The sequence below is a fragment of the Miniopterus natalensis genome, chromosome 4, assembly GCF_054644295.1.
Source record: "Miniopterus natalensis isolate mMinNat1 chromosome 4, mMinNat1.hap1, whole genome shotgun sequence".
NCBI lineage: Eukaryota > Metazoa > Chordata > Mammalia > Chiroptera > Miniopteridae > Miniopterus > Miniopterus natalensis.
Window position 1 is genome coordinate 60,997,391 of NC_142084.1, and position 25,778 is coordinate 61,023,168.

Below are 25,778 nucleotides of genomic sequence, written 5' to 3' on the forward strand. Positions count from 1 at the left end.
ACATTACATTTTTGTTTGAAATTATTTTGTGATTTTAAAAAGTATTTGTTGAAAACCACTGGGACCTCAGGGTAGGTTTTCCAGACAAAATACAGGACTGCCAGTTATAGTTGAATTTCAAAATAGTGAATATCAGATAAGTAGTGAATACTTTCCTTACATTTCTATATCCAAATATTGTATGGGATAGTTAACTAATAAATTACTCATTTTCACCCGGCCGGTGTTGCTCAGTGGTTCAGTACTGACCCATGAACCAGAAGGTTGTGGTTGGATTCAGGTCAGGACGCAAGATGGGGGTGCAGGCTTGATCCCCAGTAGGGGGTATGCAGGAGGCAGCAGATCAGTGACTCTCATCATTGATGTTTCTACCTCTCCCTCTTCCTTCCTCTCTCTGAAATCAATAAAAACCTATTTTAAAAAATTTTTAAAGATTTAAAATAATAAATAACTTGTTTTCTACCTGAAATTCAAACTTAACTGCCCTCCAGGTGTTTTCACCAAATCTGGCAGCCCCAGCTTCATCCACGGGACTTATTCCAGTTGTTCACACGGATCCCTATGGATTTTTTTTTTTTTTTTGTAGTGTGGTAAAATATACATGATAGAGATTGAGCATTTTAACCACTTTCGAGTCACAGTTCAGTTCTCACTTAACACTTTCTGAATAAATGAAGGCCCCGCCCCGTTTCCTAGCAATGTAGCCACGCCCCCAGGCCGCAGGGCGTGCCTAGGTCACGTGGTGCCACCGTACATTCTTCGGTAGTGCCCGCCCGCCTGGGCCTGCGCGAGTATGTGCGCCTGCACGCGTGCGCAGGCGGCGGCCGGCCTGTCTTGCCCGCCCCTTCGTGTGCGTGCGCGCGGGGCCCGCCTTCCGGGTTCTTTTAGCGCCGCCGCCGGCAGTTGGTGACTCGGTCGGCGGCGACATGGCGACGGCACTGCTTGTGGTTCTGGGGCTCGCGCTGCTGGGCGTCGAGAGCGGCTCCGGGGCGGGTGAGAACCGGGTGGAGCGGGCGGGGAGCGCTGGCTAGCGCGGGCCGGGCCTCGGGCGTCCCTCCGGTGGCGGTGGAGGGAGGTATACCCGAGGAGCTCCGGGGCTGCAGTACCCGGGGTTAGGAGGCACCCAGGTGTTTGGGGGCACCCACGGGGGCTCCCCGCCGAGGTAGTGTGTGGGGAAACCTCGGCATGGGGTGGGGTCGGACGAGAGAGATGCTGGAGGTGAAGACCCAGATTTTCGACAGCTTAGGGGACCGACGGGGTACAGGAGTGGCCTGGCCCCTGGGGAGGGGATCTGGAGGCGCCCCCTCCCCCTGCAGGGACGGGTCTACCCGCCTGGGTCAGGCAACGTCCCCTTTGGACGGGAGACCAGGAGCCTGGGGAGGCAGCTTGAGGGTGGGCCCCCGGCTCGGGGTGTTCTAGGGCGAGGGGTGCGGCAGAGGGTCCCCTGGACTCCCGGAGCCCTTGGCTCTCATCTGGAAAACGGGCTGTTGTCCTCAAGTGGACGCTGGGAGCAAATGCACGTGAGTGTCCCTAAGGCGGGCAGCCCTGGAGTTGGCAGGGATTGTCATTCTTGCCGGGATTTAGGTCCCGAGTCTTGTTCTGGATATGCACCTGCTTCTGGTATTCGCACAAACATTTAAGTTTAAACCCTTGTGGGGAAGCCAGCAGGCTCTGCTGCCTGTTTTTCTGATATCTCGGCACAGATGAGCCAGCGTCTAGTCCACCCACCCCCTTTTACAGGGGTGGAATTAGGCGGGGGAGGGGAGAGGGGATGTTCCAAGGTCACGGTGAGGTCGCCCTGGCCACCTAGTAAAGAACAGGAAGTGGAGAGAGTTTTTGTAGATTGTCAAACAGTATTAAATTTTAGAGCTCTTCTTGGGGATGGACAGATGTGGTTTAGAGAGTGCTCGTGAGAAATGGACTGAGGTAGTTTTCCAGGGGAAGGCCTGATGTTTTCTTCCCATATGGAGAATTCCCATTTGGTTCTGGGTTAAAGATTTATCGTCACCGGCATGTAGGGAACAAAGTACAGACTAGAATGGTCTGGAGCTCTTTTGGGGAGGCAGGACTTGTCAGACTCTAAGCAGCTTGTCAACTGTCCTGGGTAGGAGCCCAGAGGGACTGCCTCTTGTATGTAGAGGCTTCTCTGGGTTATCCTGATCTACTTTATGATCTCAATTCGCTTCTTTTGTCTTCGTTATAACCAAAACAGCCATTTATTGAATGCCTCTGGGTAAGGGCCTGTCTTCCTGCCAGCACTCTCTGGAAAGACTCATGAGTGTGTAGGCTAAGTGAATTTGTAAGATACACAGCTGATTTGGCAGCTTGAGCCCTTTAGAGATAGCCCTCGATGGCTGCAGCCGGCCAATGGGTGAAAGCGCCTGTGGTCTTTTTCTGTTGGGAGCACAATTCCTGAGTTTGTTCCTCTCTCCTTAGAGCAGAAGCACTGGGTGACTCCAGAGCCCCAGCCAGGAAGCCTAGAGAATCTGTGCACATTTGGGGCTGTTCTTGCACACTTACGTCATGTCTGACTCCCCAGGACTCCTGTCTATTTTGCTCTCTTTCATTTTTGACAGCTCCCCTCTTCCCAGGATCTCTTGGAAAGTTCTGAAAGTCTTTCAGAGGACATCACCACAGGTCCTTTTTCTGCCTAGGAGAAGTGACTTAGTGACAGTGTTTACCTCTCCTGTCCAGGTCAGCGCCCCAGAAATGCTTTGGGGGCTCTGCCAGGAACAGGGTCCTTGACTTGGGCTTCAGCAATCAGCACCCCGTCCCCTGAGGCCCTGGGTTGAGTCTCCTGCCAGGAGACCCTGGCTTTCCTTGAGATTGCCTAGAGACCTGTCGTCTTGACCAGGCATGTTGGGAAGGCACGGGCTTTCCAGCTGGGTCCCTTGTGCTGATGACTTGGCCTCTCTGGACCTCAGGTAACGGAAGCAGGAGCTGCTTCGTGATGGGATGAGGTGGAGGGGAGAAGGGAGGAGCCACCACTCCTGTCCCTGAAGCATTCTTGGTTCATATCTGAGCCCAGCAGTGCTGCCATGGGGGGGGAGAGGGCGGGTGCCTTGGGCCTCATTCTGCAAGTTCCTTGGCAGTTTACCATGAGGCCTGCCTGGCCCTGTGCCCCAGCCCAACTACTGAGTGGGCACGGAGGAGGGGTGGCTGTTTTTAGATGAAGGTGACTTTACTTGAGAATGTGGGTTATAGTCACAGGGCCAGAATCACAAAATGGAGTTTTCACTTTTCTCCCTTGTCTCACAGTGTTCTAAGGGTGGAGTCTCCTGACTCTTCTCCCTGTGAATTCTTGGGGTGCTGCCCCCAAGTCTCCTGGGCACTGGGTTTGGCCAGGGGTTGCCAGAGGATGTGCTTTTCAACCTTTCCCCAACATCACCTCCCCCCCAGGAGCCTTTTGAGATGTTTTTTCCTAATGGTCCTGTCCCAGTGACATTTTAATATCACAGATTTTAATATCACTTATAACAGCAGGTTTCTGTGTGTGGTGGCCCTGGGTAGGGCCACAATCATTGTAATGCCCAAGACTCCCCCCCACACACCACCACCCTAGGAGTGACATGGCCCTGTTGAGGATTCACAAGAGAGATGTAGCAGCATGGTGGCCAGCTCACAGGAGGCTCCTTGGTGGGATGGCTAGCAGGTAGCCCAGGGGGTCCTCAGTCCAGAGCAGGGGTGTCTGCCTGAGGGGCTTTAGGCTCCCTTTTGGGCCACCTCTTTTTCCTGCAGGGAGATAGGTACAGCTGGGACAAGATCTGACTGACCTCCTTTCCTGGGTGAGGGAATGAGCGCAGGTGGGGGTCCAAGGCTTTAGGGTAGAGAGAGGCAGGCCTGTCTGGGAATAGGGCTGCCTCGCCCTCACTTTCTGGGCCTGACTGCACCCAGCTTTGCACATAGTTTCTTGTTTTGCAATCTTGGGAAATTTTTATTCCTGAGAAGTGTGGATTACTGGGAGGCTTCCAGATCAGGCAGTGGAGCTTTTAGCTTCACACCCCTGTCTGCTTGTAACTGTGCCTGTCCTGAATCCTGTGAGTTGCCTTTGGGCCACCACAGTGGGGAGACATGAAGGTCCACTTTTTCCTGGGGCTTTGGACCGCTTTGCCCCAGGACCTCCTGGCCAGCAGTGTATGCTCTTTTCACGCAGCAAGGGAGCTGTGATTGTGCACTCTGTGTGCATGCGTGCACACGTGCACATGCATATGTGTGCGGGTACACATCTAAGTATGTGCCTGCCCCTACCACCCACGCATGATCACATGTAGTGGTGCATGTATGTACACGCCCTGGGAGCAGATGAGTTCCCCAGCTCCAGAGGCCTCCTTGCATTTCCTGTCTGGCTGTGGTTGAGCTTTTTGCTTCATCTCCTGCTTGCCTGGAATTCTGAGACATTGTGTCCTCTTTTAAACAAAGAGCCAGCAGGTGGCCAGTGGTGGGTCAGTGAGGACTGGTCTATTCAGGAAGGGGCCCTGCCTGGCTGTGCATGTGTCCTGTTCACGGGCAGGCCACCATCCTCCCAGACTAGAAACACAGCTGGGGAACTGGGTCTGCATGAGTCAAGTTCGCAGTGGGGGGTGCCACCAGCCCTCTGAGGACCTAAGTGCCAGGCCCCTGGCTATTGCCCTGGGACCCAGTGCAGGTGTGGGGCTGGGACCACACCCTCGGGGCATGCTGATCTCAGACTGCTTGAGGAGATAGGTGTATTCTGCCTGTGAATAATTCTAGATCCAGCTGTGATGTCTCTTGGATAAAGTTTTCCTGCTGACCTTTGGTATTTGTTTATTTGTTTTAAATATGTCTTTATTGATTTCAGAGAGAGGAAGGGAGAGAGAAACATCGATGATGAGAGAGTCATTGATCGGCTGCCTCCTGCATATCCCCCACTGGGAATCGAGCCCGAAACCCAGGCATGTGCCCTGCCAGGAATTTAACCACGATCTCCTGGATCATAGGTTGATGCTCAACTGCTGAGCCATGCCAGCCAGGCGCCCTTTGTGTTTTGAAGTTTAATTTCTTAATTACTAACCGGGTCTCTCTCTGGATGGGTGAGACCAAGCAAGCTTTGTCTATGTGGTGAGAACCTGGTGTGTCCAGGGGATGCAGGAGAATACCTTTCCTGTCATTTCCCTCTAGATTGGGGGTATTAGGTGTAAACCAGAAGTTTGCTGCCCATGGAATCAATTTATACTGGTGCTGAGTTCCAGGCAGCTAAGATACTGTCCAGGTGGGAGTCATTCCCTCTGATCATTCTGCCCAGTTTCTTTTTTTTTTAAATTTATCTTTATTGTTGAAAGTATTACAGATGTCCCCTTTTTCCCCCATTGACCCCTTCTACCCCACACCCACCCTCCCGCCCCAGGCCTTCACCACACTATTGACTGTGTCTATGAGTTATGCATATATGCATATAAATTCCAGTTAATCTCTCCGTGCCCATTCACCCACCCCCACTTTCCCTCTGAGATTCGTCAGTCTGTTCCGTGCTTCTATATCATTGAATCTATTTTGTTCATCAGTTTATTATGTTCTTTAGATTCCACATGTAAGTGAGATCATGTGATATTTGTCTTTCTCTGCCTGGCTTATTTTTCTTAGCATAATATTCTCTAGGTCCATCCATGTTGTCCAAAGGGTAAGAGATCCTTCGTCTTTATAGCTGCGTAGTATTCCATGGTGTAAATGTGCCACAGCTTTTTTATCCACTCACCTACTGATGGGCATTTGGGCTGTTTCCAGGTCTTAGCTATTGTAAATTGTGCTGCTATGAACATAAGGGTGCATATATTCTTTCTGATTAGTGCTTCAAGATTCTTAGGATATATTCCTAGAAGTGGGATCACTAGGTCAGAAGGCAGTTCTATTTTTAATTCTTTTTTTTTTCCATTGCTTTTTAGAGAGCGTGGAAGGGAGGGTGGGATAGAGAGAAACATCAGTGTGAGAGAGACACATCAGTTGGCTGCCTCCCGCACGTGCCCCAACTGGGGCCAGGGATCAAGCCTCCAACCAAGGTATGTGCCCTTGGCCGGAATCAAACCCAGGATTCTTTAGCCCACAGGCTGACACTCTAGCCTTTGAGCCAAACCAGCTAGGGCGTTCTGCCCAATTTCATGTGTTGTTCTGTGATTTCACAGTTTTGCTGTCAAAAATCACTGTGTCCCCAGTGAGAAAGCATGGGTTCAGGTGAGGTCGGACTGCTGGATGGCTACCTGACTGCTGGTTTTCTTGTAGCTGCTTTTCTGGAATGGTGGCCTCTGAACAGAAGTTGTTTAAATACTGTCTTATATTCTACTTTTTCACCTAATTTTGTACCACAGGCTTCTCCCCACAAACTAAAAGGAAAAGTTCATTGCGGACAGCTCTGGCTGGATCTCTTTATGCCCAATCATGTGGGCACAGCCTTTAGGAAGGGACACCTTGCTCTGGTGTGGCTCGGTTGGGCATCTTCCCAAGCAGCAAAAGGTTGCTGGTTCAATTCCCGGTCAGGGCACATGCCCAGGTTGTGGGCTCCATCCCCACTAGGAGGTGTGCAGGAGACAGCCAATAGATGTTCTGCTCCCACATCAATGTTGTTCTCTCTCTCTCTCCCTCTCCCTTCCTTTCTCTCTAAAAATAAAAATATTTTTTTGAAAAGAGATACCTTGCCTGGCTGGGCATAGCTCAGCGGTTGAGCATCGACCTAGGATCCAGGCGATCAGGGTTCGATTCCCGGTCAGGGCACATGCCTGGGTTGCAGGCTAGCCAATCAATGACTATCTCTCTTTCTCCTTTCCTTTCCTCTCTCTGAAATCAGTAAAGATACATTTTTTTTTAAAAAAGAGAGACCTCTCCAGGGCCCCAATCTGTGGGTGACCATCCTGGAGAAACAGGTACTTCCAAGTAAAGCTTTGCCTTGGAGCCATCCCAAAGAAGGCAGGTAGGGTCCAGTGTGGGCAGCCCTGTGGTGCCTGGGACCCCATGGTGGTTGGGTGGGAGTGTCCCCATGACACCTGACCCAACCTTGGGACAAGACTCCAGTGTGGACATGGGTGTGCTCACTGCCCTACTGATGGTGGTCAGCATCTGGTGTGGCTGGGCAGTGGTGGACCCTGCCCCCAGTAGAGGGCTCCATTCCTCTCATCTTTGACCTCTGGTACATGGCACACCTGCCTGGCTTTCTATCTGAGCACTGGGAGGTCTGGGGTTCACCTCTCATCCGTGGTCCATGGAGAAGAGTTCTCCCAGCTCAATCCCAGCCTCTTGTGCTTCTCACCTTCTGGTTCTAAGTGATTTTCACATTTTGATTCCTCAAGAGACCATCTAAAACTAACGGGGAGATTTACCTAATTGGAAATTGAGTTGAAGGGCCTTTGTCGATTGAGTCCACCCTCAGTTTCCTGGGCAGGACAACATATTGTCTCCTGTACAGGGCTTTGTGGCAGTTGTGAGTGGAATGTGGGAATTCTTGACCTTCTGGGAAGAAGGCTCCTTCTAGGACTGGGGCAGCTGGAGCCCCCTGGTGCTGTCATTTCCTGGTACTGCTTGGCACACAAGCCAAGCACGTCTGTCTCCATCGTGGGTGGTGGCTTTGATGAGGGAGAGGGAATGTGCAAGACTGTCCAGTGAGGGAATGGTGCCCTGAGCAGTGATAGATTTATTTTTGTAAAAGGAAATTAGGGGGCCCTGGCCAGTGTCACTCAGTGGTTAGAGAGAGAGACATGCACCCCCCCCCCCCCCCCCGCACGCAAAGGTCTCAAGTTCGACTTATGGTCAAGGGCGAGTGCGGGAGGCAACCAATTGATGTGTCTGTCACATCTGTGTTTCGCTCTCTCTCGCCTCTCCTCTTTTCCCTCCTCTTTTCCTTCTCCCCTCCCTCCCTCCCTCCCTCCCTTTCTAAAAATCAATGGGGAAAATATCCTCAGGTGAGGGTTAATAAAAAGGGGAAATTAGGGTCTGTGCTGGGCTGGACCCACGAGTTGGGACCCTGGGTGGGTGTTGGCCTCTGTTCCCACACCTGCGATCCATGTCTCCTGACAAAAGCTGCTTCGAGTCCTGCATCCCACCTGGTAGCATCAGAGCTGAGGCCCATTAATTCCATAGGAGGTATCCTTCCCGAACTTGCCATTGTGATTCTGGACTTGTTAACAAGGCTGTGGCTTCTCTACCAGGGGGGCACTGTGATTGTGTGGAGGAGCCACTGTGGATTTGCTGCAGGGACAAGTGGGCAGGTGGCTGGGGTGTCACAGGCTTTATCCTTCTTCTCTGATCCCTTGGCTAATCTCCTCTTGTTTCGCCACACAGGGAGCAGGATCTCAACTTTCATAGAAGATTCTGGCTCCACAACACTCCTCACCTGCACCTTGAATGCCAGTGACACTGAGATCCTAGGACACCGCTGGATGAAGGGAGACAGGGTGCTACATGAGGACACGCTGTCCAATCTGACAACACAGTATGAGTGCGTAAGACCCCATGGAAGCGCCGAGGTCCCATGTCCTACTAGTCCCAACAGCAGCTCTGCTCAGATCCCTCAGTCATGAAAAGCCCAGAAACCAGGGAGGGTCCAGTAGCTATCTGGTGTCACGGCCTCTGAGACCCTTTTCTCTTTCTTCCAGGTGCTGGCAAGGGATGAGGGCATTACATGGGTCCCCCTCAGCCTGGATTCCCTGTGTTCCCATTCATTAAGGTCTCAGGCACTCAAGGCTGAAACCATGTCTTAACTGAGGCCAAGCTGGCTCTGGAAACATAGAGCCTTGTTTTGGGCTTCTAGGGTTGCTGGGTACAGAAGCTCATTGATACGGGCACCAGGTCAGGAGTGGGGCCAAACCCATCTGCCATCCACAAAACTACCTTGTCCCTCCTTGATGGGACATAGGCAGTATGCACCCTCCTGCAGGGTCTCCTGACCATGACCTCTGAGGTCTTGCTCTGGCCCCATAGGGCCACCTGTAGGTGGTCAGCTCATGGCTGTGTCTGCTTGCAGGGTGAAAACAGATGAGAGCATGGGACAGTACTTCTGCATCTTCCTCCCGGAGTCTGCAGGCAGGGCCAACGTGGATGTGAAGGGTGAGCTCCGTGGCCCCCAGAGCACATAGGAAGTAACAGCTCATCCATCCCTAGGGTGAGAGGAGCCCACACACTGAAGGAGGCTTGGCTCCTCCAGGCTGTGAGACTCAGGCTCCACTGTGTTCTGCCCCCCACTAGGGCCCCCCAAGATTAAGGCTGTGAAGAAGTCAGAACATGCCACCGAGGGGGAGACAGTCGTGCTGGTCTGCAAGTCTGAGTCTTTCCCCCCAGTTACCAAGTGGTTGTGGTACAAGATGAGTGATAACGGAGACCAGGTGAGGGCTGCACTGGCATGGGGCTGGGTGAAGGCCGGGACCTCAGTGCCCTACAAGGTCTGCCTGCCCCCAGGTTCTCACCAACAACTCCCAGAACAAGTTTGTGGTGTTCTTGGAGGACAAGACAGAACTGCGCATCCAGAACCTAGACCTGGAGGCTGATCCTGGTAAATATGCGTGCAATGGCACCAATGCAGAGGGCACTGGCCAGGCCGTAATCACACTGCGCGTACGCAACCGTCTTGCAGCCCTCTGGCCCTTTCTGGGTATCGTGGCTGAGGTGCTCGTGCTGGTCACCATCATCTTCATCTATGAGAAGCGACGGAAGCCGGATGAGGTCCTGGATGGTGAGTTGGCCCCACACCCTTTGCTCCCTACCTGTGGAGCACCCGGGGGCCTGGGCACCGACCAGGAATGCAGTATAGCAGAGGGCACTTTGGGGTTGAGGGAAAGCCTGCTCTTCTGGGTTGGGTCCGGTCCCCAGGCTTCTCAGGAGCTCCCCCACCCTTTTTTTTTTTTTATAATTTTTATTTATTAACTTTAGAGAGAGGGAGAGAGAAACATTGATTTGTTATTCCACTTATTTATGCATTCATTGGTTGATTCTTCTATGTGCCCTGACCAGGGATCGAACCTGCAACCTTGGTGTGTTGGGATGATGCTCTAACCAACTGAGCCACCTGGCCAGGGTCTCTTGCCCCACCTTCTACAGCTAGAGTCTGCTTTCCCCCACAGCCTCACTTGGCTGCTGGCAGGTGTCCTCTAACGAGTGTCTGCCCTCAGCTGCTCGGCCTCCCTTCACAGCAGCTGCTTGGGTCCAAGGGCTGGGGCCTGAGCAAACCCGTGACTATACCTGTCGAAGCTCAGGAAACCTGAGCCACCGGCCAGGTGGGGCACCTGCCTGCCTACCTGCAGGTGGACAAGGAGAGCAGGCAGGGCTTCTGGAGGTCCTTGGGTTGTGACCCCAGATAGCTCATTTTGAGGGTATATGTCCCAGGGACAGGGCTGGCTCCCCATATGTCCAGTCGAGGATACAAGGGCAGGGTCCAGCAGCACAGGAACCACCTCTGACACCTCTTCTTCTCTTGTACATGGCTTGGCTGCACATCTGCACAGATGAGGACACAGGCTCCGCTCCACTGTGAGTCCTGGCCTCGCTGAGCGAGGCGGGGGGGTGGGTATGGGCAAGGTTGGAGAAGCTGCTGGCCTGGGTGCCCCTCCATCTGTGACGGGGTTTGGGGTAAGGGGCAGCTGTTTTGTCGTGAGCACTGAAAAGCCTCCTTATGTCCCCAGGAAGAGCAGCGGACACCACATGAACGACAAAGATAAGAACGTTCGCCAGAGGAACGCCAACTGAGGGAGCTAGTGAGTGAGGTGAGGGGTGTGACTGGGGGAGTGGGGAGCTCCTGCCCTGCCAGGGCTGGGGTCTAAGTGCCCCTTCCTTCCTGCAGGCAGTGAGGAGGAGTCTGCACAGGCCTGAGCTGCTGTCCAGAGGAGCCCGGTGTTCCAGGTGTTCCTGGTGTTTGCACCATTCCAAGTCCTCTCCTCTTGAAGGAAACCTACCCTGCAAAGTAGACCAAACTGTGGATTCAAATCACATGTTTTCTCGTTTTCAAAAGAAACTAAACTAGGGTTTTCTCTATGTAGATTTCCATTCCTTAGGGGTATTGTTTTTTATTTTTAAGAGCACTCCAGGGGAGCCTTGAGGTTCTGTGGGAGGCCCCTGCTGTTCCCTACCCATACCCTCAGTATGCCCTGGGCATTTTAATTTAGCCTTCTAGTCCAATCATGCTAGGTGACTGTGGAAGGCAGGCTGGCTTTTCCCTGATACTCCTTCCACAGCTCACCTCCTGAGGCTGCTGGGCCTTGGTTCTGTCGCTTCCCTGCCCTTTTCAGGAGGTCACAGGTCACGATGCCTGGCATCCTGGCTGTCTGAAGCAAGTGCTATCACATCACTGCAGGTCTGTGTGACCTGGGACAGCCTGACCTCATGGCCGCCCCTCAGGGTATCCCTCTTACTACTCCTGCTGTCCCCACACGTGGGGGTGGTAGTTTGGGTGACCATGGAGTGGGAGTTGCTGTAACAGCCCCATTCCCATCTGTGCCCATGGTGACCGAAGAAACCCCACCCTAGCTGGGCCTGAGGCTTCTTTCTCCACAGCATCCTGACTCACATGGGAACCCCCCACCCCACCCCACCTGCCTGCTCACCAATAAAGGCTGACCCACCTCTCCCTCTCCTGGCTCCTGTGTGCACTGGTCCTGGATCTGACAAGGAGAGCTGGGGCCAGGATTCAACTCAGGACAAGCGCTAAGCTTTACTGAGGCCCAGAGTGAGGTTACAGTGCACTGGAGAGCACATATGGGGGCAGGGGCAGGATAGGGTAGAATAGAGCTGAGCACTTGGGCTGGGAGCTTTGTTCCCAAGGCAAAGGGTAATAGCAGGGAGGGGTGGACAGGCCATGGGGGGCCCTGCAGCAGATCTGAATGGGGTGAGTGGTGACCAGCTGTTTCAGAGGCCCTGGACAATGCCTTCTTACTGGCTCCCCTATATGGGATAGGCAGCCTCTACCCACCCATCCTGGGTAGGACACTCCCTGTGGTCCTGTGAGTGGTGGTCCCAGCCAGGGACTCTCTAGGACCTGTGCAGGGGAAGGTGCAAGTGGGAGCACCTGGAGCCTGGCCTCTTGGGACTGTTCCAGCTGAGGAGGGTTGGGGCCTAGAAAGCAAGAAGGGGGCGCCTGCTCACCCAGATTGCACCTGGACAGGCACAGAGGCATGGACAGGTTGAAGGACCAGGGAGCATTCTGGGGGAGCAGGTCACAGGAGGCAGGACCTCATGGAACCCTGGGACTAGCAGGTACCATCTAGGCCTCCCACCTGGTGCAGCAGGGAAACTGAGTCCCAGAGAGGAAAGAGCTTGTCCAGGGTAACCCCATTTCTACACCTAGGAAACTCCCCATTCTGAACACAAGCTCAGACTATAAGCAGGTCTGGGTGAGGGTCTTGGAGAACATTAGACCAGGTCTTCAGAGAAGCAGCTTTATTCAGTGTTGGGAAAAGGTCCAGCATAACTGCCACAAAGCTGAAAAGATAGGCTGTGCCCACCAGCCCTGCCTATTGACAGCTACTTCACTGAGGCCTTCAAGGCCACATAACAGTCAGCTGCAAGTCTGATTTCCCCACGCTCCTATGGGCAGAATAGGGGGTACTTTATAGGGTCCCCTCACCCTGTTTGTCCTGCACCCCACACCCTGGGAACAGCTACCCCTCATTCCATAGGAAGGAACTGAGGTTGCTCCATGCCAGAAACTCCAAGCCTAGGGATTTGGAGCTGTCCCTGTCTAGCCCTGCCCTCTAGCCACCACAAGAGGGTGCCACATGCACACTGCTGAGGGAGACTGGGGCCAGGGAAGCAAGTTAGCCCTTTGTTTACTGCTTGGTCCTGTGTGCCTTCCAGCTGGACACACCTGAATGTCAACCTCCCTGAGCCCTGGGATCCTCAGGAACCCATCACTTCAATTCTTCTGTGGCCCATAGGATGCACATGTCTTCTCGTTTATTCAGCAATATTGATTGGGCACCAATGGTATACATTGGGCTGGGGAGTCTGGATAGGCCACAGGTCCAGTGGGAAGAGCCAAACCCGTGATGAGGTAACAGTGACGCTGGCCCCTCATTGGGGATGGCTTGGCTAGGCCTCCTGGCCAGCCTGTCCCTCCCCAATTCTGGGGGCTTGAATGGGAATTTGCTTACTTGGGGTCAGATGAGGCAGCTGCACTGGGTTCTTCATCAAGATGGGCAGTACTGCCCTGGCTGGGTGGCTCAATTGGAGCATTGTCCCATGCACCAGAGGGTTGTGGGTTTGATCCCCAGTTGGGACATATACAGAAGGCAGCTAATGTTTCTCCCCATCCCCTCTTTCTAAAATCAATAAAAAACATATCCTCAGGTAAGGATATATTTTTTTAATTAAAAAAGATGGTCAGTGCTGTGGGGTTGGAAGCAGCAGTGCTGTGGAGCACAGAGCAGCAGATGGGGGATGTGTGGTGTGGAGAGGTGAGCAAGACTCAGCCTCCTTGGCAGGTTTACACAAAGCATCCTCTAGGGAGAGATGCTGCTCACCATGTGTGGATCACCACCCAGTTCTTGTGCACATAGTAAAATAAACCTAATTAACAACTGGGCCAGCAGCCTTGTCCCTTTTCCTCATACTAAGTATTCTTGTCTATCCACTCAGTAAGCAGCCCTGTGCCACTGGGAGGAGTTCTTGGTGACAACCCACTGAAACCTACCTCAGTTTCCCCAGGGGTGGGATGGAGAAGTCAAAGCAACCAAGTCTCAGGATTTATGAGAACATCTTTAGCAAGTACTTGGAGGGTTCAAGAACCAAGGTTTCAAGATCCCAGCCTGCTCAGGGCAGAGGGGCTGTCAGGCGAATAAGAGCCCATTCCCTGGACTGCTTGGAAATGTTCCACCTGTTTCTCTGGGACACCATGAGGCCTGACAGGGTCTGTGATAGAGGACTCTGGGCCCTCCCTGAGCCCCTGCATCATCCCCTATCTGGTGCCATGACCCTAAGAGTACCTCTGTTTTACTTGAGACAGGGCTGTCAGACTGGTCCTCCCACCCCTCCCTGCCCCCATCATGGGGTTCTGTGGGACAGTGAGCTCAGCAGGGAAAGGAAATGCAGGTGAGTCCTAAGCACAGCTGGAGACCCCACCCTATGGTGCAGACTGAAGCCCCCAGGAGGGATGTTCCACCTCAGGTCACTGGACACTTGGGTGGACACCAGCGCTCTGTCCTGCACAATGGTGTTTGTGTATGTAGCTCAGAGATATGGGACATGGCACCCCTCTTCCTAGAGGTAAATGTGGGGTCCCAGTTTTGCCCCACACAGCTCATCAGACCTTCAATGTTTCTTGAGTCTGGCAGTGGATTTTCCAGGCAGCCCTTGAAGCTTAAACTCCAGGGCCCCTCACTGGTCCCCTAACTGCGGACTTCAAGGCTTTGGACCTGGGTCTGCCCTGACTGCTGAGACGGTGCTAAGGGGTACTAAGGGGGGTGTGAAGTGGTGGCTGAGAGGTTAGGGGCAGCTTTGTGGGGTGGCCTTGAAGGAGGGGAACGATGGAGCAAAGGCCTGGGGCCTATTGAAGGCTCAGTGTAGGGAGGCCTGTGTGCCCAGAGCTCTGGATGGTGGGAGGGGCTGGGGTTCCTTTCAAAGGCATTGGGGAGTCAGGAGCAGTTTTAGGCAACAGACCATTGTGAACTTAGAGTTTTTTACCTGTCTGCACAGTCTAGTCCCATGCTGCCATCTCTGGGTGCCATCCCCTAGGTCCTCAATATCCCTTCTCACATAAACCAGGCACCATCGTGCCTCAGGGCCTTTACATAGGCTGTTCTGTCTGCCAGATACGCTTCCTGCAGATGTCCATGTATCACCGTCCTTCCCTCCTCCAGGTCTTCTTTCAGACACCACCTCCTCCTCCTCAAGGCTTCTGGATATCACACCCGCACCTTCCTCGCCCCTTTCATGGCTCTGAATGGTTGTGTAGCACTTATACCTTCTAAAGTACAATATATGTCTACTAAACATAATGTTTGCAGTGTTGGTTATCTGTGTTCTCTGCTCCACTGTCAGCCCTACCAGGGAGGGGTGGCCCATTAGGTTCACTTCTGAGTCCTAGCCCCTGATCAGATGCTTAATATTTTGGAATGAATGAATGATTGAGTGCATTCAGTGCAAAGAATACTCTGACCTGGCAAATAGTGAGAGTGAGTGGGAGAGATGGGGGAGGCTGGTGGCAGCCCAGCCGAGGATGGAGCCTGTAGTTTGGGGAGGAGTGACCAGGACTTGGGGACAAAACCCCCAAGACTCAGAGGCTAGAACCCTGTAGGTCCAAGTCCTTTGACTCTCAGGTCCACTTCAGATCCCTGGGAAGCAGTTGCGGGTCTGCCTCTGGCTGCCAGGCATGGTGGGTTCTCAGGCTGGTCCACACGAAGTTCACTTCCCCACTCTCAGAAGAGAGCCCTGGGGTTCTGGCAGCCTGCCCAGACTGACATCTTCCCAGGGCGCACATAAAAGATCCCCCTTCAGCAGGAACACACATCTGCCTGGGGGGGGGGGGGGACACACAGCCTGGCACTGCCAACTCTGCCCAGCCTGTCTCTCACTGCCTCAGACAGATGGTGGCCCTGCCTGCCTGCCCAGGGTCTGGCTGGGTGCACCACGGAGGTGGTCCCTGGGAGGCTGGACTACCTGGTGAAGGCATGGGAATTCCCAGGGCTCAGGGCAGCCTGATGGGGGCCAGAGATAGCCTAGCTCGGCTCACCCATTATCCAAAAGTGCAGGGACAAGTCATATCCCCACCCCCATGTCCCTGACAACCTGGTGGGTGAAGGCATGTAATATGACATCAGGCTGAAAAGTGCCATGAAGGCTGGAGGATCCCAGGAGGCCAGGGCTCCTGTGTCCTAGGCTGGGGTGTTCCTCCCACTCCTAGAGACCCCTCCTCTCCTCCCTCTTTTCTTTGTGCCCATCTCCATTTCTCTCCATCACCCTCCTCTCATGACACCTCCTCCACTCTCTGGATGAGCTGAAGGGAACATTGGGGGGGGGGGCTAGAAACAGAGTCCTGGGCCTGTCCCCCCTGTCACCTAACACCAACCTGCCTCCAGCCCCAGAAACAGAACCTCAGATGTCTTCTCAGAGCTGAGGGCAGAGGGGCTGGAGGCTGGAGGGCTGGCTGGGGCAGAGGAATTGGGCATCTGGTGGGAAGGGATGGCGAACTCTGGGACCCCCTGGGACCCAGACACTTCCCGGTTTTAAAGCCCACTAACTTTGCCCTGGCAGGGTAGCTCTCAGTTGGTTAGAGTTGTCCCAATACACCTATGTTTCGGGCTCAATCCCCAGTGAGGGCACATGCAGGAATCAACAAATGAATGTATGAGTAAGTGGAAGAACAAATTAATGTTTCTCTCCATCCCTTCCTCTCCCTCACTAAAATTAATAAGTAAAAATTTAAAAATCCCACTACACTTACAGAACACCCCAGCCCCCCACTGTGGTCCACTATGGTTTAGGGCCCCGTTTGAGCGTGTGAGTCACCAGAACCCTTAGGCAGCTCTTCCTATTGGCCTCAGTTTCCTCATATACAGGAGGTGGGGGGAAGGGGCGACTGTGGGACTGGAGACACGGGCATTGACCCCACTTTGCCCCTCCCCACATAACACATTCCCATTTGAGGGCTTGTCTAGGGCCCTCAAGTGAACAAGCACGGGCTCCAGTGGCCTCTAAAAACAACCTTTTATTATGGAAATCCTCAAACCCATAGAAAGGAAAGAGGCTGGCACGGGAACGCCCCCATTTTTCCGCGTCCCGCCAGTACCGGTTACTGCCCCGCCGGGTGCTCTGGACAGAGGCAAACCCAAGGCCTCTTGCCAAAAGCCAAGGTCGCGAGCAGCTCCCGCCTCGTGGCTGGGCTCCGTGACCTTGGGCGCGTCCTTCCGTTCGCGGGCCTTGGTTTCCCCGTCTGGGAAGACACACAAGCGGGTCTCTCCAGCCTCGGGCCGCGTGACCTTGGGCTGTCCGGGTCACCCGGCCTCAGTTTCCCGGGCGCGGGCTCGGGCGGGCGGGACTCCCGCCCCTGCCCAGCCCCTGCGGGCCAGGCTCCACCCCGCGCGCCTCCGCCCCGCCCCGCCCCGCCCCCGCCTCCCCCTCCTCCCTCGGGCTTCGGCCGGCGGCGGCGGCGGCTCCGCTCCGCACTGCCCGGCGCCGCCTCGCGATGGACGCGCGCGGGGGCGGCGGGCGGCCGGGGGAAAGCCCGAGCGCGACCCCCGCGCCGGGGCCGCCGCCGCCGCCGCCGCCCGCGCCCCCCCAGCAGCAGCCCGCGCCGCCGCCGCCGCCCGCGCCCCCGCCCGGCCCCGGGCCCGCGCCCCTCCAGCAGCCGCCCCGTACTGAGGCGGCGCCCCCGGAGGCGGCGGACGAGGGCGGCCCTCGGGCCCGGCTCCGCAGCCGCGACAGCTCGTGCGGCCGCCCGGGCACCCCGGGCGCGGCGAGCACGGCCAAGGGCAGCCCGAACGGCGAGTGCGGGCGCGGAGAGCCGCAGTGCAGCCCCGCGGGGCCCGAGGGCCCGGCGCGGGGGCCCAAGGTGTCGTTCTCATGCCGCGGGGCAGACGCGGGGCCCGCGCCGGGCCCGGCTCCGGGGCCCGGCCCGGCGGACGAGGCGGGCAGCGAGGAGGCGGGCCCGGCGGGGGAGCCGCGCGGCAGCCAGGCCAGCTTCATGCAGCGCCAGTTCGGCGCGCTCCTGCAGCCGGGCGTCAACAAGTTCTCGCTGCGGATGTTCGGCAGCCAGAAGGCTGTGGAGCGCGAGCAGGAGCGCGTCAAGTCGGCGGGGGCCTGGATCATCCACCCGTACAGCGACTTCAGGTACCGCCGCCGGGAGGGGTCGCAGCGAGCCGAAGCGCAGGGCCGTCCTTGGAGCGCCTTGGGGAGGGCGGGGCCGCGCGCCCCGCGGGTGACCTCGGGGCCCCTCGGTGACCTCGGCGCGTCCAGGACCCGCCTGGAATGACCTGGGCGCACGAGGCCCCGCCCTTGGAGGGGCTCTGGGAGGCGCGCGCAGACTACTGCCTTAACCCGGGCGCTCCCCCTCCCACGCACCGAACCATCCCTAGCCCCGCCGGGAGGGCGCACGTCACGGACCGCAGGACCGGGGTCTGAGTGCGGAGGGACAGAGAGGACGAATAGAGGGGAACGTGGGCGCCCGGGAGGCGGCGGAGCGGAAGGAAGGAGGAAGGAAGTGCACCCAGGAAGGACGCGCTCTGGAAAGGCTGGCAGAGGAAGGGTTAAGCGGACACGGCCCGCTCCCAGTATTTCCACCTGCGCTCCACGCCCCAGGGAGGCACGTCTTGTCCCGACCCTGGGTATTGCGCGAGGAGGGGGCGCTGAGCATCCCGGGTTCTCCGGGCTGTGTCTTCTCTGAACCGCATCAGCCTCAGCCGCTGGACGGTATGCACATGTGTCAGTGGGTGTGTAGATGTTGATATGAATTAAACCGGTTGATTGATGTGTGGAAAGGCTCAGAGCGAGGTCAGGCGCAGGGTCATCACCGTGCCCCACGCTAAGGCCCTTCTGCAGCCAAGAGGAAGCCTAGGGCCACCCAACAAGACCTGTGTTCTTGCGGTTCTTGTTCTTTAGCTTGCTTTCTGTGGCCTGCGAGTATGGACGGTGCATATCACTGCAGACCGTGTGTGTGATCACGAGCATGTGACTGCGGGGGGAAGGGGTCCTGGGGGTGAGGGCCGAATAACGAGGAGAACCGTGTTCCTAGGGGTGTGTCTGCGGGGTGGGTCACTGGTATGTGTTAGGGGGAGACGGGCCTGTGTGTGTGTGTTCCCGGGTGGATGTGCACCGGTGGGCAGTGTTTGTGAGTTTTGTGCACGGTGTGTGTGAAGTTTTGTGTACACAAGTGGTGTCCGTGTGGGACGCGTCCAAGCCTCCGAGCACTGGCTCTCAGGGCGGGCACGGTTTCAGCACCACGGACAGCATCCCAGCCGAGGCTCCCTGCCAGCCAGATCTCACCACACCATGGTTGTCCACACACCTTCCGCCCCCAAGTCCGAGGTCTCCACTTGACAGCTGGGGAAAATGAGGCTCAGGGGCACACAAGTCTGGGACAAGGTTGGAAGAAAGTCTGGGATTTCAGCTCCTCACCCCTCAGACCTTCCGTGGGAGGTGAATACAGCCTTGACCAGTGGCTTGAGTTTTGAGAGAAGACAGGGAGGGATGGGGATGGGGCGCCCAGGGACGGCCCAGATGGGATGCACTTATATGGTCTTGCCCAGCATGGGGGCTCAGCATTCCTTTGTAGATGGTACAGACTGAGAGAGCTTGGGTCTCAGCTGTGAAGGGTCATGTTCCAGTCTGTGAAATGGGGAGGTGGCTGAGAAGGTGCCTTAGGGACATGGTCAGCAGGGGGAGATGGCTGCGGAAAGTAACCATCCCCCCATTTCCCCCAGCATGAGAGTGGTCCTAGGCTTCCTCTTCCTTGTAGAAGGGGTAGTGTGGGGCTTGGGTGAGGGGTGTCAGGAAGAGCAATTAGGCTCCCCCCCATCCTGTACCCCTTGAGCACAGTCACTTGTGGGATCCTGGGCAGGCCATAAGGTCTGGGCTGCTCAGATGAACTGTAAAATGGGATGAGCAAGTTGTGGGTGGCCTGTAGTTCGGACTAGGGAACCACAGTCAAATTGAAAAACTTAGGCTATTGCCAAGCTTAGGTGCAGCAGGACCTCTACAACTCCCATGCTTTCAGAACTGTGCCACATCTAGACCCTTCTGATTCAGTATGGAGACAGACCCCAAGCACATGACCAAAGCAATTCTTCCTGAGCCCCTCCTGGGTCAGGTGTTGTGGGAGTACCTTAGGAATATTGATTTAGTCTTTACATCATCTGTGAGATAGATGCTGCAACTACCTGCATTTTACATATGGGAAAGATGGGGCCCAGAGAGGTAAAGTTACTTGCCCAAAGCCACACAGCTAGTCCAGAGAAGATCAGGTATTTACACCTGGGCAGGCTGGCCCCTGTGTCCACACTCCTGACTGCTGGGCAGCCAGCCTCTGGCCATGTCCTGTACAGACCAAGAAGACATGGGAGGAAAAGGCATTGTGGGGATTGTTCAAGATATTAGGGGCACCTGGAGGTGCGCATGAGTCTTCTCTATGTTTACACATGTGTGTTATTTTTTAAAAACCGTTCACAGCCCAGCCCATGTGGCTCAGTGGTTGAGCGTCTACCCATGCACCAAGAGGTCGCTGGTTCAATTCCTGGTCAGGGCTCGTGCCCAGGTTTCAGGCTCAATCCCCAGTGAGAGGCATGCAGGAGGCAGCTGATCGATGTTGATGTTTCTCTCTCATCTATGTTTTTATTCTCTATCCCTCTCCCTTCCTCTCTCTCTAAAAATCAATTTTAAAAAAAGGCAAAGCCCTAGCCAGTTTGGCTCAGTGGTTAGAGCGATGGCCCTAGAACCAAAGTGGCAGGTTTGATCCCTCGCCCTGGTCAGGTGCGTGTGCCAGAGGCATCCAATTGATGTGTCTCTCTCACATTGATGTTTCTCTCTCTCCCCGCCTCCCTCCCTCCCTTCCACTCTCTCTAAAAATCAATGGAAAAAATACCTTTGGGTAAGGATTAACAAAGAACAAAACAAAACTGTTCACAGAGCAGTGGGTAGGGACCTTTCTGGATCCACTTTCCCACTTTTGCTTTCTTGTGTCCTCAAACCCAGATGATGCAGATACCATCCCAGTTGGTGTCTCTGTCTGCACACCATTCCTGATTTAAAAGGGAAATTGGGGTGGTGAGGGGGAGGCTCCAGCCCAGCCCCCAGAGTCCCCACCTAGCACCACAGATTCTCCACTTCCTTAAGCTATGACTTCTTTGCTTGCCAGGGGAGCCCATCCCTGCACACTGGCTGGCACTCACCTGGTACTGAGAACTGGACAATTATTGTTTGGTGCCCTGGAACAGCCCTGGCTGTGCCTCATTTTCTGAGGGCTGCAGTGGAGTGTCCAGGGAGGAGGGCATTTTCAGAGGCCTGCAGGAGGGGGGCGTCTCAGCCAAGACTGCACTGTGGAGGGTGTCTGCTGAAAGCCCCGGTGCCACCTATGACTGGCCTTGGGTCCTCTCTGGAACTCCTGGCTCAGTTTCTCCAAATGTGAGATGGTGGTGGTATGAGGGGAAGGCGGTGTCTGGCTTTCACAGTCATGCCAGCATCATCTCTCAAATCTCACACCGTTCTCCTTCCTATGGAATGATAGCCTTTGTACAAGCTGGTCCCCCTCCATCCCCCACCACACATGTCCTCACCCCAGTGCTTCCGATTTTCAACTCCCAGTTCACAAGCCACTTCCCCAGAACCCCATTCAGCATGTGCACCCACCTGTTTTGTGTTTGCTGCCCAGATGCTTGGAAGCTGCCTTTTCACTTGGTGTTGCTTATTTCCCCATCAGCCCCCGACCATGAGCATGGGGGTCTATAGAGCTCCCTGTCACAGTGGGTACCCAGGATGCCTCTAAACTCATTGAGTGGCACACTTGGGTGCTGGGCAGGTTGAGGGGAGCTCTGGCCTAGGGGTGGAGTCCTCATCTCCCTAGAGAGAGTTTGGGCAAATGGCTTCCTTGCTGCCTTTTGTCCTGTTCTTAAGTCTGTAAGTGCCTCTGAGGTCTGACTTGAGTCTTTCCTGATGCTGTTGATTTTTAGTTTTATGTTTCTGAACTTTCTACCACTGGGAGGCCTGGTGTGGGAGGAAAGAGATGAGTTCCTGGCTCTCAGAAAAGTTTCTACAAAGCCAGGATCTGTGGATGCGGACCTGTTCTGTTACTTCCTCTGGGGTCCCCCAGACTGGGGTAGTAGAGGCTGGCTTAAAGAACCTTACTGGACTGGAGGCCCCAGTCCCCAGCCCCAGATGGCCTGGAGGATCAGCAGGAGATCAGGATGGGTGGGGGAGGGCTCTTTGCAAATCCCTACATTAGCTCACAAGAATAAACCCCACATTATCCAGAGTGGGGAGGCTGAGGGGCAGGGGTGAAGGTTTCCCAGGCTCCAGACCCAACATAAAGGCACTTGGAGTGGGGGGCAGTGGAAAAACCCATTTCTCAGGTGGGAGGATTGAGGCCCAGCCCCCTTCCCCCTAAGCTGGGAGGAAGTGAACTCCATGGTCCTTGTGAAGGGGTCAGGGTTAGGGTTAGCTGAAGCCTCTCTCCTCACTCCAGGGGCTTCCTGCCAGAATTTCAAATCTCTGGGCCCTGAATTCCCTGCTTTACCTCCCCAAGCCTCTTCAAGGGAATGCTGGAGTGGGGGTGGGGGCAGGGGGCTTCCTCAACCACTTTCTTGCTCAGGCCAGACCTGCTGCACTCCCCACCATCAGCAAACCCACCCCAAATCCAACCAGCAAAAGCCATCTCATCACCTGTCTAGATGTCATCCTCTGCCCACTTCCTGCCTTCTGGCTGCCAGCAGGGACGTCTCAAGGTACACATATGTCCATCTTTCCCCCTCACTTAAAAACTCCCCTGGCCAAAACTCCCAAGGCCCTGCAGAGCCTGGCTCCTGCCCCCTCCCATCATCTCTTCTCAGGTACTTTACTCTCTCCCTCTGCTCCAGCCCCAGGCCACCCAGCCAGCCTTGAAAGGGGAAACCTCACTGCAGCCACAGGACGCTTGCACTTATTGCTCCCTCTGCCCTGGTACAATGCCTCCCACACTCCACCAAGGGCTCCTTCATCTGTTCAAATGCTACCTCCTTCAAGAAGCCTTCCCAGACCACCCTGGCTAAAGTGGCCCCTCTGAAGCATCCTTTTCATTTATCTGTTTGTGTGGAACACCCGTCTCCCCTGCCTGGGCTGGGGGCCCTGAGGGAGAGCCAGGTCTATCTGGTCACTGTGTGTCCTTGGGACCTGGCACACCATCAGCCCCACAGTCCCCCCTGTCTTGGGATAAGCTGAGAATCCAGCATTTTCCCTGGCAGGAGTATCCCTTTCCTAATCCCTGACACTTGCCTCTCTTGTAACTATATCCGAGGGCTCAGGCCCCTAATCCTCTGCCCCCTGCTCTCCTTTAATCACCGACCTGGCCCCTAATCCCTCAGATTTGCCAGATCTGTAATTCCCATGGTTCTGGATTCTTGTATCCTGGAGGGAGGGAGGGAGCCAGCTCCCTTGATCACCATGTCCCAGACCAGTGGCTGTGGGGGCCTCAGCTGGGCTCCTGCTGGGAAGTCTGGCTGTCTGGTCCTGTCACTTAACACTTGCCATGCCTCAGATCCTCTAGAACCAAGACAATAGCTGGGTAGCTGCTAGAGGAGGACTACGCTCATGATGGTGGCTGTCACCAGGGCCCCACTGAGGTCTCCAGCTCATGTGGGTGCACCTGGGAGAAGGTTCCATGCCCTCTCCAATCTACAGGGCACTGGAGCTGAGGAGCCCAGGCCTGGGGGCCAGAGGTCATTGCTGCTGAGCCCTCCACTCCCTGTGTGTCTCTGGCCTGCTCTTCTCTCTCCGTGAACTGGCTGGTCCATCCACTGCCCTCCTGGATGGAGCAGCTGGGATCTGGGTGCTTCCACAGAAGCAAGGGCCCCACTGTTAATTGTTAGGGAAGATTTTAAAATATAAGCTTTAACTGTGGTCATTGAAGGCTCTAGGTAGCTGAGGGCTGACTGTGCACCAGCCCCTGCTGGCTGCCTGTCGATGTGCTAGTGGTCCCTGTGTCCTGGTGGTCCCTGAGGTGCCCAATGAGAAAGGGGCTGCCAGGACTGGACGGATGAGGCATTGCAGCTCAGAGAGGGATAGTGATTGGCCCTTGGCTGCACAGCTCAAGGGGCCAGGCAGGGAAAGGGAAAGGTGGGGATGCTGGGGCAGATATTCTGGGATCCTCTACCCTCCATCCAGTTCCTTTACCCCAGGCCTCAGTTTCCCCTTGGGGGGACCAGGTTGGCTGGAGAGGACAAGGGTCAAGGCCCCAGGCCAATTTGGGGTCATCCCAGTTGGAGCAAGTGAGATGCCCTGCACATGGTGCCAGGTCATCTGGCCCATCAGCCCCTCTTTAGTCCTCCGCCTTCTGCTCCAACACCTCATAAGCCCAGGGGACACCACCCAGGATGGGGAGACAGTACACAGCATGTGACCGGGCTGGGGCTCAGAGCCTGTGGGAGGAGTTCCCAGACAGCAGACAGCAGACAGAGGACAGGCCCTGGGGGTGGCAGGCCTGAGTCTCATTTCCTTGCCCCAACTCCCTGGCTGGGTCACCTCTCTTGTCTGTCAGTGGGGAAGTGTGGTGCCTGTCCCCACCCATACCCCAAGAGGATGTCTTAAGAGTCACCTGTCAAGGATGCCCTCATGCTCTATCGCCATTTAGATAGTTTCTAGAGCCCTGGCTGTTTCTAGGCCCCCTTGCCTTCTGTTACTCTTTCTTTTTTGCTCTGTACCAGGGTGTGTGCCCCAAATGGGGGTAGCAGGTCTCATTTTAGAGAGTGTGGGGGTGGGATAAGAGATCAGTGGGTGCTCTGAGTATTGGGAGTGGAGATTAGAGGCAGCAAGCCGGTGGGGCCCCTCAATCCTATTGGATACTGGAGCCTTGGGGTCTCAAGGATGAGTAGGTGCCCCAGATGGGGGGCCTGAGCCCCACACCTTGTCTAGATTCAAGTGAAAGAAGGTCTGGAATTTCTAGCAGTCATTTGATTTTGCCTTTAACACCCACCCCCAGATCAAGTCAGCCCTTGTAGATTTCTCAAACCCAGGTGGATTTGTCCAGGGCTCTCCCCTAGGACCAGAGCCCTCCCCATCATGGCCAGAGTCCCCACGTCCATTCAGGGAAGGTTTTATCACGTGTGGGTGGGACAGTTTCCTGGAAAGACCCTCAAAGGCTACCACTCCCTGGGCTCCTCCCAGATGGATAGAAGAGACTGAGGTTCCCAAGGACTTGAAGGACTTGCCCAAGGTCACACCTGCCAGCGGGCAGGAGAAGTGGGTGTCAGCCAACTCTGGCTGCCGCCGCCACAGTGTTAGTTAAATGTTGGGTCTCTTCCAGCCTTTGGCTCTCGCAGGCTGAGCTATTGTGAAAATGTTGGTGCAAATAACTTTTTAATTTTTTTCTCTTCCTCTTGGACAGTTTCCTTGGGATCAATTCCCTGGGGTGGAACGCCAGCCGGCAGGCGTGGTGTTAATAGCTCTCAGAGTGCCATCAGAAAGGAGCCAATTTACAGCAGCTACCTGACGTAGGGAGCTCACTGCAGCCAAGCCCGTGCTGGGGCTTACGGCTTTTTATTTATGTATGTTAGTTTGGGCCAGTCCCTCCAGCCACTGAGAACCTCAGTCTCTTCTGTCTATCTAGGAGGATCCCAGGGAGTTGCAGATTTTGAGGGTCCTCCCTGGCAAAATCCTTCCTGCACATGATAAAGCCTTCCCTCAGTGAATGTGGGGGACTCCAGCTGTGACTTGGGAGAGTGCTGGTCCTACAGGAGAGCCCTGCACAAACCTGCCTGAGGATTGAAGACCTCGAGACACCTGAAAGGACTGACATGATCTGGGGGTGGGTGCTCTTCCCTCAACATTAAAGGCAAAATCAAATAATTGTTTCTGTTCAGAACTTGAGACCCTCCTTTGCCTGTGGGCTTAGACCCCTGATCTGGGGCAAGTGCTCATCACTGAGACCTCCAGGCTTTAGTGTTGGTGTTTTTAAATAATGTTAACATATATATAAAACAGAAAATTGTCATTTACCTATTTAAAGGTGTACAATTGAGTCCCATTAAGTACAATCACAATGTAAGTACATCACTCCATCCATGTCCAGAGCGATTTCATTTTCCAAAACAGAAACTACCTATCCCTCTCCCCAGCCCCTGGCAACCATGAACCCACTTCCTGTGTCTGTGGATTTGCCTGTTCTGGACAGTTCACGT

General features: G+C 55.1%; 2 protein-coding genes across 4 annotated transcripts in view; both read left to right on the forward strand.

Annotated features, from left to right (window-relative positions):
• The first annotated feature begins 889 nt into the window (after window positions 1-889).
• BSG (basigin (Ok blood group)) lies at window positions 890-10,969 on the forward strand. 2 transcript variants are annotated; one of them, XM_016214880.2, is made up of 8 exons: window positions 890-993; window positions 8,284-8,440; window positions 8,966-9,048; window positions 9,187-9,323; window positions 9,397-9,670; window positions 10,440-10,464; window positions 10,617-10,697; window positions 10,775-10,969. In XM_016214880.2, exons 1-7 carry the CDS (start codon window positions 927-929, stop codon window positions 10,678-10,680), a joined length of 807 nt encoding a protein of 268 aa, XP_016070366.2. In that variant the 5' UTR covers window positions 890-926; the 3' UTR covers window positions 10,681-10,697; window positions 10,775-10,969. The 2 variants fall into 2 exon arrangements, with proteins under 2 accessions (XP_016070366.2, XP_016070367.2); XM_016214881.2 differs by having other exon boundaries at window positions 10,617-10,688.
• Window positions 10,970-17,107: 6,138 nt separating this feature from the next.
• HCN2 (hyperpolarization activated cyclic nucleotide gated potassium and sodium channel 2) overlaps window positions 17,108-25,778 on the forward strand; it is a 30,869-nt gene continuing 22,198 nt past the window's right edge. The window contains exons 1-2 of one of the 2 annotated variants that reach the window (XM_087815980.1): window positions 17,108-17,751; window positions 25,693-25,776. In XM_087815980.1, coding sequence (XP_087672106.1) covers window positions 17,108-17,751; window positions 25,693-25,776 — 728 coding nt within the window. The remainder of the gene's footprint in view (window positions 17,752-25,692; window positions 25,777-25,778) is intronic. The other variant, XM_087815981.1, reaches the window with a different exon arrangement.